General features: G+C 45.5%; 1 protein-coding gene across 1 annotated transcript in view; it reads left to right on the top strand.

The window, feature by feature from the left end:
* Positions 1-12,971, top strand: part of eif6 (eukaryotic translation initiation factor 6) — a 67,821-nt gene extending 54,850 nt beyond the window's left edge. Inside the window, exons 4-6 of the mRNA XM_073062289.1 lie at positions 9,301-9,477; positions 10,224-10,405; positions 12,840-12,971. Coding sequence (XP_072918390.1) covers positions 9,301-9,477; positions 10,224-10,405; positions 12,840-12,849 — 369 coding nt within the window. The 3' untranslated portion in view covers positions 12,850-12,971. The remainder of the gene's footprint in view (positions 1-9,300; positions 9,478-10,223; positions 10,406-12,839) is intronic.

Genomic DNA, 12,971 nt, shown 5'->3' with positions numbered 1-12,971 from the left:
CTCCACTCTGTTGCTCATTTATCCCTGCCAGTCTGCCTTTGGCCAGTTGAGAGAATTGAATCTCAGATCTATGGTACATGGAGAAGCTCTGGTCACTGCCAGCTCTGCTTCGGAGACCTGTGGAGCATAGAGCCCAGTGAAAGGATGGTTAATGGCTGCATGGTTTCAGCTAAACCCTGCCGTCTTGGGCACAGCAAGGATTGCTGAGGGGATCGGCACTGCCACAGACGGTGTAAGAAGTGCTTTGTGTTGATGTCTGCCCAAAGCAGATAAGGCTTGCTACGTATGCTCATGTGCTTTGTGGGCTGCAGTTGGCTGGGCTCAGGGTGTTGATTAAAGAAAGATCATTGACAGCAAGTGTGCACCATGTGCTTGACCTGCTTGAATCTCAGATACAGGTCCTTGCTGAAACCACCTGGCAGCAGTGTCTCCGATTGCAATGCCTGCGCAGATGAACTCTTTCAAATGTTCAGATCCTGTTGAGTGAAGAATTGAATTGCTGTGATCTAAGTAACGACTGATTAAGCCAAGTACCCAAGGTGGAATTAACTAATTTTACAACAGCTCCATCTTTCTTACGTCCTGTGCAGTAGCCCCCCCCCCCCCCCATACCAGACAGTGATGCAGCCTGTACACGGTACACCTGTAGAAGTTTTCGAGTGTTTCAGGTGACAAACCAAATCTGTTCATGAAATATAGCTGCTGTGTTGCCGCCTTTATAGCTGCATCAATGTATTGCAACCGAGTTAGATCTTCGGAGATCTTGACACCCAGGAACTTGAAATAGCTCACTTTCTCCACTCTACAGGGGTTGGTTCATGTTTCCTCGTCTTACCCTTTCTGAAGTTCACAATCAGCTCTTTTGTCGTACTGACGTTGAGTGCCAGGTTGTTACTGCAACACCACTTCAGTAGTTGGCATATTTCACTCCTGTATGCCCTCTCTCCATCTGAGATTCTACCAACAAAGGTTGTATCATCAGCAAATTTATAGATGGTATTTGAGCTAAGCCTAGCCACACAGTCATGGGTATAGAGAGAGTAGAGCAGTGGACTAAGCACACACTCTGAGGTGCACCACTGTTGATCGTCAGCAAGGAGGTGACATTATCACCAATCCACACAGATTGTGGTCTTCCGGTTAGGAAGTTGAGGATCCAGTTGAAGAGGGAAGTATGGAGGCCCAGAGGGAGGTTCTGTAACTTATCGATCAGGATTGTGGGAATGATGGTGTTAAACACTGAGCTATAGTCAATGAACAGCCTCCTGACATAGGTTTACAAATCCAATTACTTCATTGGTAGCTATAGTATAACATCACGGAAATAGGCCCTTCAGACATATTCTCCATGTCATGTCTCGCTGAGCCAGTCTCGCATGCCTCCATTTCACCCTCAACCTCTCCAAATACCTTCTGTCACAATTGTAGCTGCCTCTGTCTGGCTGCTCTTTCCATATGCACACCACCCTCAATGTGGAAAAGCTGCACCATATGGCCTTTTACTTAAATCTATGTCCTTTAGTTCTAGAAAAAATATTACTGTGCCACAAGATTTAAAGGCATTAGAATCTGAGAGAAATAACTAATGAGAAAGAAGCTATTTTCTGTAGCCAGGGTGGGGTCTAGAACTAATGGGGTCTCAAACTACCTGCGTCTCAATATCACCAAGACCAAGGAGATGGTGGTGGACTTTAGGAGATCTAGGCCTCATATGGAGCCAGTGATCATTAATGGAGAATGTGTGGAGCAGGTTAAGACCTACAAGTATCTGGGAGTACAGTTAGACGAGAAGCTAGACTGGACTGCCAACACAGATGCCTTGTGCAGGAAGGCACAGAGTCGACTGTACTTCCTTAGAAGGTTGGCATCATTCAATGTCTGTAGTGAGATGCTGAAGATGTTCTATAGGTCAGTTGTGGAGAGCGCCCTCTTCTTTGTGGTGGCGTGTTGGGGAGGAAGCATTAAGAAGAGGGACGCCTCACGTCTTAATAAGCTGGTAAGGAAGGCGGACTCTGTCGTGGGCAAAGTACTGGAGAGTTTAACATCGGTAGCTGAGCGAAGGGCGCTGAGTAGGCTACGGTCAATTATGGAAAACTCTGAACATCCTCTACATAGCACCATCCAGAGACAGAGAAGCAGTTTCAGCGACAGGTTACTATCGATGCAATGCTCCTCAGACAGGATGAAGAGGTCAATACTCCCCAATGCCATTAGGCTTTACAATTCAACCGCCAGGACTTAAGAACTTTTTAAAAGCTATTATTAATGCTTTTTGAGATAGTGATTTAGATGCATATCATATTTTTTTACTGAGTTAAGTATTGTATGTAATTAGTTTTGCTACAACAAGTGTATGGGACATTGGAAAAAAAAGTTGAATTTCCCCATGGGGATGAATAAAGTATCTATCTATTTATCTATCTAATGTGCGGTTTCTAGATAGGTGCAGTGAGGAGAAATGTCTTTACTCAGCCTGTAATAAGTTCTCCAATCACAAATGAGAAAATCTGCAGATGCTGGAAATCCAAGCAACACACAAAATGCTGGAGGAACTCAGCAGGTCAGGCAGGATCTAGGAAAAGAGTACAGATGACGTTTCAGGCTGAAAAGTTTCAGCAGGACTGGAGAAAAGAAGCTGAGGAGTAGATTTAAAAGGTGGGGGAGGGGAGAGGAACACAAGGTGAGAGGTGAAACCGGGAGGGGGAGGGGATGAAGTAAAGAGCTAGGAAGTAAATTGGTAAAAGAGACGGAAGGCCATGAAAGAAAGAAAAGGGGAGAGGAGCACCAGGGGAAAATGATGGGAGGGCAAGGAGATAAGGTGAGAGAGGGAAATGGTGAAGGGGGGGTTGGGGGGTATTACCGGAAGTTTGAGATAGCTGGGAAGAGTTGTTCCTCCACTGGAGCTGTGTACAGTTTGACTCTGAGTGGAAGTGCAGAAAGACGTGTGAGGGCCAGGCACACACATCTTTCCCAGGGTTGAGATGTTAGATACAACAGGACAGAGCTTTAAGGTGACAGGGGATAAGTTTAAACAAAATTTTTTCAACGCAGAGTGGCTGGTGCCTGCGATGTGCTGCCGGGGGAAGGTGTGATGGCAAAGTTTGAAGGGTATGGAGAAATGTGGAGTTTAAATTGGCACGGACTGAAGGGCTTGTTCCTGTTCAATGTTCTATCATTGGAGCTGGCAGGAAGTCTCTACCTGAATGTGTCTTCGTTCAGCTGTAGGTAAAGTGCTGAAGGGTGGGTGTGAATGGGCTGAATGGTCCGTGATTATCATTAGAGTGGCAGGCAATGGGAAACTCTGGACAAGTCTGTGCACCAGGTGAGCAACTTGATCCGTGATGTCCTTGTGGCAGATTATCTGAAATGTTATCCCTGACCCCTCTCCACCAATGAAAGCATATCCCTTGTTAAAGATTAATAAATGTTTTCACACGGGCTCCGATATGAAGATCAATAAGCACGAAATGCTGGAGGAACTCAGCAGGCCAGGCAGAATCAATGGGTGTTTTGGCCTGAGACCCTTTGATAGATAGACGCTTCATGGATGCTGAAGGAAATTACAGTGTCACGGTGGCATTGCAAATGCACAGATAAATAAAATATTAGAAGAGAGGTGGAAAGGAGAGAGTCACTTTCTCCAGCTATAGGTCGACTCATTTTGGATCCTAATGGCCAAGGGTAAGAATCAGGACTGGAGAAAAAAGATGGAAATCAGAGTAAAAAGGTGGAGAGGGAAGGAAGAAATACGAGGTGGTAGGTGATAGGAGAAACTGGGAGGTGGGGGAATGAAGTAATGTTGACTGGTGAAAGAGATAAAGAGCTTTAGAAGGAGGAATCTAATGGGAGAGGACAGAAGTTCACGGCCTTCTCTACTGCCGTGATGAGGCCACACTCATGTTGGAGAAGCAACACTTATTGTGTCTGGGCAGCCTCCAACCTGATGACATGAACATTGATTTCTCGAAGTTCTGGTAATGCCACCCCCCCCCCCCCCCCCACCCCAACCATTCCCCATTTCTCTCTCTCACCTTATCTCCTTGTCCGCCCATCTCCTCCCTCTGGTGCTCCTCCCCTTCCATGGCTTTCTGTCCTCTCCTATCCACCCCTGCATCTCTCATCATTCAACTTCCCAGCTCTTTACTTCATCCCTCCCCCCACCTTCTCATCTTTTTTCTCCAGTCCTGATGAAGGTCTTGGCCCTAAATATCGACTGTTTACTCTTTGTCTTTGCAGAATGTTTTTTCAACTTGTGTTCTTTGTGGCTTTGCATAACAGAAAGTCACAAAACATACAGTTTCTAGGGACATCAATGCCCAGTAACCAAGGGCTGCCTGTTCTGTCCATTTCTGTCCTTTCATAAAAGTGATTCACTTTGTTCAGGCGAGTTTTGCTGGCTCCAGGCGCCCCCAGATGGCAAGAGTCTGTCACTGTTCATTCACTCTGCCTGCTGGCTGCTCTGAACCAGCCCTTGGGAGAACAGTGGCTTGATTTTTTTTTTAACAAGAATTCTCAGTCTTTCAATCAGATTACTTAATGGTCTTGCTGTTTCATGTGTGAGCTTGTTTTTTCTCAGCATTATTTTTTAATGGGTTTTTTAAACCAAGAAAGCATAGTACAAAGGAGGTTTGTGCAGTACATAACAAATGTACAATTCACATCTGTGAAAGAGATGCACCCACAGTACAATCATGCTTTGGTTGCCTCCCTGCCCCGACCTATCCCTCCCAATTCCCATCTCCATGCCATCACTGCGTTAGCAAAAAGGGTTAAGAAGAGGAAGAAAATAGCCCTTAACTTGGCAGTGGAGTTATCGGGGCACCATCATGATGGTGTTTCCGTAGCATCCCTTATTCTTATGGCAGTCTTCCCAGTGCGATAGGTGCCAATGATCACTGATTTTGACTAGCTGTCTTCTTGCCCCTTCCCACTTTGTAATCTCTGCCAGTCCATCAACTACAAGATCTTGTACTCTGGAGTAGCGTCCCTGAGCCCTTCTGCCTTGTTCACTCGTCTTTGTATCTCCTTTGCATAGCTCGGAGTCGGGCTTATGCGCTGATGTCTTGGTGATGCTCCTTGGGGTGTCAGCCAGGGTTCTGATAAGCTGGGCAGGACTCGCAGTTTAGTGTTCCAGGAACTGATGTGTTTCCCATAACAGAGGATGATGTTTGAGAGGGAGAGTGTTTCACTGCTAGAGAGAACCTCAGAGCAGTACTTAGTGAGGATATCCCAGAGTGGTCCATTTCAGTAAGTCTTAGACATAATAAAGGTCGGCTGGTGGCGTAGTGGCATCAGCGCCAGACTTCAGAGCGAAGGCTCTCGAGTTCGAATCCAGCTGGCTCCCTTGCACGCTTTCCATCTGTGATGGGTTGAGCGTCGAGCTAGCAACTCGGCCTGGTAAAAGCAAGAAAGCCTGCTAAAACAAACGCCATCATGACAGTGTCCTGATGACTCCACTCAGAGTTAACAGCTTTCTTCTTCTTCTTAGACATAATAAAGTGGGTTCACTTCGAATTAGAGAAACAGCTGTGTGGGCAGAATAAGGTTATAATCCTGGCTGATATTAACTTCCCTAACTGAAACTACTTTGGGGTAATATTACGTTTTCCCAAGCAATATGTAGATGTCTTTTCTTGAGAAGGGGGCTACATAACTTCCTCTTAGAAAATGAGGCTGGGAAGACAATGGAGAGCACTTGGGGACCAGTCAACAAAATTATTTTAGTTTTAAAATAGTTATAGGAAAAGATGGAGCTGATTCTCCTGAACTAGGATGTTGCTAGTTTCTGCCCAATGCCCTCAAAATTTGCCAAGTTTGATTGGGAGAGGCTCATCGTGGGTGAAGCAGTGATATAGGAATGAGAGGGCAGAATGTTCATGTTAGATTAAAGACTAAGGCTGGCAAGTATATGGGACCCTGGCTGATAAGGAATACTGAAGGTCAGGTCAAGAAAAAGAAGGCATCTGTCAAGTACAGGCAGTTGTGATCTAATAAATTCCTTGCATTATAAGAAATATCAGAGTACACAAGTAGGGAACGCAGGAGGGTTAAAAGAGGACGTGATATTACTTTGGCCGATAAGATAAAGGAGAATCCTAAAATATTGTAGAACTATATTAAGGGTTGTGAGGGAGAAATTGGTGGATTAACTCAAGCTTGTGATTCTTGGAGTTAGATTCATTAGAAGGGAGGTAATGAGGGGATCTGGGAAAAGTGCTATAGCAGGGGAAGGGAAAGGATCAGATGACATTTCCAAAACTAACAGTGACAGTACGCAGAGTCCTTTATTGGTTGTATGTCACTGGGACGTCATTAGGGCTGTGGAAGGCAAGGTCCTCTGTCCTCTTCTTGGTGCCTGTCAATGCTTGGAATTTTCACAAGCTTCTGAATATTCAGTATTTTCTTTGTATCTTCCCTCAAAGCAAATGTTTTCCTCTCACTGAAATATGAGAGCCATTTATTTTGGAACTTACTGTGAAGACCATTGTGTCTAATTGAGTTTGAACTTCCCTCTTTCTGGAACCGTAAACTGAAGTCATTGGTTACTCTTGGTGGGATTCAGAAGTCTGCCGTGTGGGTAGGTGAAGGCAATGGACTAAGTGGCCTGTTTTATTGTTCTTTTCCTTCAGGCTGCTCAGTGTTTGTAATGTGTCCTATTTGTAGTTTTTAAATTATTTTCTGAAGGTTATAACTAGAAGACTGTCAGTCCATCTGAGTCTGGGTGATGAGTAATCACAATGTGTTGAACATTCTTTGAACAGTGAAGATTTGAGAAGACGTTGCTAGCCAGTTATATAAATTGATAATGGTCTATAGAATGGGATCCTGCTAATAGGATTAACTCATTATTGATAAACTAAGTGTTGTGGGAGCAAAATATTTGGTCAGCTGAAGCCATTTTACCAGGCCCTGGAAGACCCAACCGTTCCCATGGATTCCATCTCATCATTAAGGTTTTTTCAAACACACTTTTAGTGATAACAGTAGTGAGCCAAATTGCTGACATGTGGGAAAGTGTAGGTGAGCCATCTTCTTTGACCACTGCAGAGTTTCTGGTGAGGGGGCTCCACAATGACAAATGGGTGGATGGGGGAACTTCCAGCTGTTCGCTCTTCCAGCTCAGGCACACGATTCCCTCCATTATGGTAACTGTAGTTAAGTGAATGAAGCAACAGCCATTCTTTGGCTCCAGTTCTGAAACTGAAGAAAATAATACAAAACAAATTGAGACCAATTAGGATTCCCCAGCCAGATCTCACCAAGCACTGGGTGCCCAGTCACAGTATTCAGGTGCATGCCCATGTACTTTCAAATGTGCTGGGGGTTTCTGAAAGGGTGAGAATCAGGCAGTAAGTAAATGTTCTGTCAGCTGCTCCCACTCCTTTTTTATGACAAAGATGTTGAGGGAAATGGGCCCTCCTTATTTACTCTATTTTAGCCCTCTGGAAATTCTAAAGTCCTCAGTCTCCACTCAGCCTGCTGTTCCAAAGAAAACAGCCCAGGGTTTCCAGTCTGTCATCAAGGCTACGTCTTCCCCATGCTGGTAAATCCTCTGATTAATTGCACATTAATATGGTGACCAAGACTGCGTGCACAAGTCAAGCTGGGGCCTGACTAGTGTCGTGTGTGTGGAGCAGGACTTCATATCTCCCCACGACTGTAGAGAAATTGAAATTCAAGTTCTAAATAAAAACCTGGAATTGAAACATTTCAGTTTTCAGCAACAGTAACTGTGAAACAGTTGGATGAAACCTGGTTCAGGAAACAAAATCTGCCAAAATTAAGGTCTGTGACAGAATGCAGAAATGCAGGATGATTTGTCAGTGGTTCTGGTGTTGGTGGTCAAGAGGGTGCAGTTGGAGACGTCTGATGTCACATTCCATGACTCTGAATGTTATATTGTCATCTAACCGTACCCAACTACCTTCCTGCTGGGCCCCTCTCCCATCCCGGCTCTCTTCTCCTTCACCCCCCTCCCCCCCTGCCATTAAACTCCCTTTTTTTTAAAAAAAGAGGATCATTTTGTTTGTAAGTACCCAGGTGTGGTGAAGAGTTAACATTTCTTCCAAGTCATCATATTGCAAACTGCAGAACTGGCTCTTTAGCATTGGGTGATATTTTGCAGTTCCCTGCCAAATGGTCTGAACCAGGATAAAGCTCAGGCCGCACCTGCTTCCATTCTCTGTGCTCTTTCCCTCACTATCGCCTCTCCCACTCAGCCTCAAGGTTGGGTGCTGAGGTAACCTGTGCCTTCAACTGCTATGTTAACGGCCCTGTTGATGTACGTGTTTGTGTATGTATAGATAGGCTTTCTGACCTTCACACTTGAAAGATTTGAACCCACTCTGGCCCTTGCAGTGCAGGGCTGTGCTGAATTTCTCTAGCAACAATACTGCTGACTTCATCAACTGCAATGGCTATCTACTTTAATCCTGTTGGCCTGCATTGAACCTGTATTTCTCTACTCCTTTCCTATGTGACAGGTACCTCTTAAAACCAGAGCATTATCTGCCTCGACAACCACCACCACTAGTTTGTTCCAAATACTCACCACTTACCCTGTGGAAAATTGTCCTCAGATCTCCTTCAAATCTCTCTCCTCTCACCTTAAACCTGTGACCTTTAGTCTAGACTCCCATGCATTGTGAAAAAAATTCAGGTATTCTATCCTATCTATGCCCCTCGTAATTTTATAAACCCTTGAGACCAACATTCCAGTCAAAATGAACTATGTCTCTGGACTAGCCTTTCTGAAGTCCCTACAGAGACGGCAGATGAAAGTGTAGTTGTCTAAAGCCACACCATGATCTAGATCAGCTGGAGAAGTGGGCCAATGAATGGCAGATGGCATTTAACGTGGACAAGTGTGAGGTGTTGTGTTATGGGAAGTTAAACCAGGGCGGGACTTGCAAACTGAATGGCAGACTCTAAAGTCTATTGTAGAACAGAGGAATCTAGGCTTTCAAGTACATGGTTCTCTGAAGGAGGCAATACAGATAGACAGTGTGGTGAAGGTGGCGTTTGGCACACTTGCCTTCATCGGGCAGGGCCTTGCCCCAGAACTCTACACTGTAAAACCAGTGGTACTGTTCTATTGCAGTGTGATGCTCGGTGTCTACAGACGAGTAGTCACAGAATCACCTTTGTCACAGGTCAGAGCTGTGTGTCCCAGTAATGGTGTCAATAATTGTGTTGGGTTAAGCAGATAGCCCATTACAGTGCTGGAGGAACTGGTTTGGTGGAGGGGTACGTTGTAGCCTTGGTGACAACACTGAGCACGTTTCGTATTCCCTTGTGCAGGAGACGGAGGAGATCTTAGCAGATGTGCTGAAGGTGGAGGTGTTCCGGCAGACAGTTGCCCAGCAGGTTCTGGTCGGCAGTTATTGTGCTTTCAGTAACCAGGGAGGTTTGGTTCACCCGAAGACATCCATTGAAGACCAGGATGAGCTGTCTTCTCTACTCCAGGTTCCCCTGGTGGTAAGGCCTGTTTCTTCCTTCCTCCTCCAAGCCATTGTATTGTGGAGCCCAATTAACCATTGATAAATTATCAATTAACTATGGATCATCACCATTAAGTGTTTGAGAACAGCTTTCAGTGTCTTCATCAAACAGTGGACAGTGTCGCCACGGGAGAGCTGGTCTTGGCCGACAGGTCAGTATGGACCTGGCTCCAAACAAGGCGGTTTCACCTCGAGTCAGCTGGTCACGCCTGACGGGTCAGTATGGACCTGACGCCAGACAGGACAGTTTCACTTCGAGAGCTGGTCGGTACGTTCACCATGGATACGTGGTGTGAGCACTGCCGTGCAAGGCCACAGCAGAACTGACTCCCTGCAGGAGACTCTGCGCTAGCAGCACATAATCAGACTGGTTTAGTGTCTGGACGGAGATGGGGTGGGAAGGAGGCTAGCTCAGGCAGCCTTCACTGCCACCTATGATCCAATGGTTTTATGTGACCAGTGAAGTCTGTGTAACACCGTCAGGCTGAGTGTCGTGTGTCCCAGTAACAGCCCTCGTGTGTGTCTTTTACCCCACCCCACCCCCAATTCCCAGTAACTGGGCACGTGTCCTGGTGATGCCCGTCCACTGGGTGTACGTTCACCTGACTCTTTCCCACTGTGGACGACGGCATGATTGTTTTCTGGGGCCGTGTGACCGTTGTCCCCTGGGTCTGGAGTTGGGTGCATGCAGGATTCTTCCTCATTGTTCCTGCTGTGTTTCAGGCCGGCACAGTGAACCGTGGCAGCGAGGTGATAGGTGGAGGCCTGGTGGTGAACGATTGGTGTGCTTTCTGTGGGCTCGACACTACCAGCACAGAACTGTCTGTCATTGAGAGTGTTTTCAAGTTAAATGAAGCACAGCCGAGTGCAATTGCCACCAGTATGAGAGATTCACTGATAGAAAGGTGAGTAGTGATCAGGGGAAATGGACAAGTGACACCTTACAATCTTTAATATCAATGTGCACTTTAGTTTGTTATTTATGTGTGATCTATCTGTAGATTTTATCCTTAGCTTCATAAGTTATCGTGTGGTTTGTATGTTCCTGAGCCTTACACCCTGGTTCGGAGAAACTTTGCCTCATTTCTATAAACATTACAAGGTTTGTGTGTGCGCACACGCAGAGAGAGGGGTGGGGAGAGAGAGAGAGACACACACACACACACACCCACACCCAAACTGGGCTGAGAAGTGGCAAATGGAGTTCAACCCAGGTAAGTGCAAAGTGGTTCATTTCAGTAGGTCCAATTTGATAGACAGAATATATAAATGGTAAGACTCTGATCGCAGTGTGAGGGATCAGAGAGATCTTGGGGTCTGGGTCTGTAGGATATTCAAAGCTGCTGTACAGGTTAACAATGTTGTTAAGAAGACGTAGGGTGTGTTGGCCTTCAACTGTGAGATTGAGTTCAAGAGCTGAGAGGTAATGTTATTGCTACATAAAACCTTAGTCAGACCCCACATGGAGTACTGTGCTCAGTTCTTGTCACCTCACTACAGGAAGGATGTGGAAACTACAGAAAGGGTGCAGAGGAGATTTACAAGGATGTTGCCTGGATTGGGGAGCATACCTTATGAGAATAGGTTGAGTGATCTGGGTCTTTTCTCCTTGGAGCGAAGGAGGATGAGAGGTGACCTGATAGAGGTGTACAAGATGATGAGAAGCATTGATCATGTGGATAGTCAGAGGCTTTTCCCCAGGGCTGAAAAAGGGTACAGTTTTAAGATGCTTGGAAGTAGGTACAGAGTAGATGTCAGGGGGGTTAGTTTTTTTTAAATTAAAAACACAGAGAGTGGTGAGTGTGTGGAATGGACTGCTGGCGCTGGTGGTGGAGGCAGATACGATAGGGTCTTTTAAGAAACTCCTGGATAGGTACATGAAGCTTAGAAGAATAGAGAACTATGGGTAACCCTAGGTAATTTCTAAAGTAAATTATGTTTGGCACAGCATTGTGGGCCGAAGGGTCTGTATTGTGCTGTAGGTTTTCTATGTTTCTATTACTACCTCACCAGCATCTCATTTTCCAGTGCTCCAATATCAACTCTCACCTCCCTTTTACTCTTTATAACTGAAAAAACTTTTAGGATCTTGCTTTAAATTATTGGCTAGTTTGCCCTCATATTTCACCTTTTCCCTTCTTATAGCTTTTTAGTTGCCTTTTGTTGGATTTCAAGTTTCCCAATCATCAACTTCCCACTCACTTTTGCTATCTTGTATGCCCGTTCCTTGTCCTTAATTTCTTTTGTCAGCAACGGTTGCCTACCCCTGCCATTAGAGAACAACTTCCTCTGTGGAATTTATCTATTCTACACCTTGTGAACTATTCCCAGAAACTTCAGCCATCTCTGCTCTGCTGTCATCCCTGCCAGTATCCTCCTTCAATCCACCTGGAGAAGCTCCTCTCTCATCCCTCTGTAATTCCCTTTATTCCATTGTGATACTGATACATGTGACTTGTGCTTCTCCCTCCAAATTGCAGTAAGAATTCAATCATTATGATCTCTGCCTCCTAAGGGTTCCTTTAAGTTAAGCTGACAAATAAAATCTGGGTTATTACACAACGCCCAATCTAATCCCCAAGTAGTCTTAAGCACAAGCTGCTCTAAAAAGCCATCAGCTGGCATTCAACAAATTCCCTCTTGCGATCCAACACCAATCTGATTTTCCCAATCCCCTTGCATATTGAAGTCCCCTATTACAATTGTGACATTACTCTTATGTTGCCTTTTCCAACTGCCTTTGCAATCTAAACCCCACAACTTGCCTACTATTTGGAGGCCTATATATGATTCCCACAATGGTTTTTTTTTAACCCTTACAATTTCTGAACTCCACCCACATTAAGATTCAACATTCTCTGATCCTGTGTCACCTCTTTCTAAAGATGTAATTTCATCTCTTACCAGCAGAGCCACACAACCACCTATGCCTTCCTTTCTGTTTGTGGAACTGGTGCCACGGGACTGCCCCAGTCTGGGAGTCAGCGGAGCTGGTGCTATGGGATTGCTCCAGTCTTGGGCTTAGTGGAACTACTGCTACCCTCCCCAGCTGGAATTGCACCTTTCACAGTCCAATCCCTCTGATTATTCTGTCCTCTTGTTACTAACTTCCCAAACTGTTTATGTTTGGAATGGGAGGAGAATACTGACGTGGGGGGGGGGGGGGGGAGGGTACTGGGCAGACTCCACACAGACAACAGACAAGGTCAGTATCGCACTAAGTCACGGGGGCCATGACAGACTGTGTTTTCTGGTATATTTATTGGTTAATGTAGTCTGCCTATTTGTTGTATTTCAGCAGAACAAGACTGACACATTCTTTCTCTCTCTCTCTCTCAGCTTAACATAGAGTGGAGATGGAAGCGTTTATGGACGTTGAGCGATTCTATCAGTCAACTGTACAGAGCAGGAAAGCCACACAGGCCTGGGCCAGACCAACACTTACTGTTCCATATTGGGTTCACATCTCTC

The sequence above is a fragment of the Hemitrygon akajei genome, chromosome 11, assembly GCF_048418815.1.
Source record: "Hemitrygon akajei chromosome 11, sHemAka1.3, whole genome shotgun sequence".
NCBI classification, from domain to species: Eukaryota; Metazoa; Chordata; class Chondrichthyes; order Myliobatiformes; family Dasyatidae; genus Hemitrygon; species Hemitrygon akajei.
This window is presented reverse-complemented; position numbering and strand designations above follow the sequence as displayed.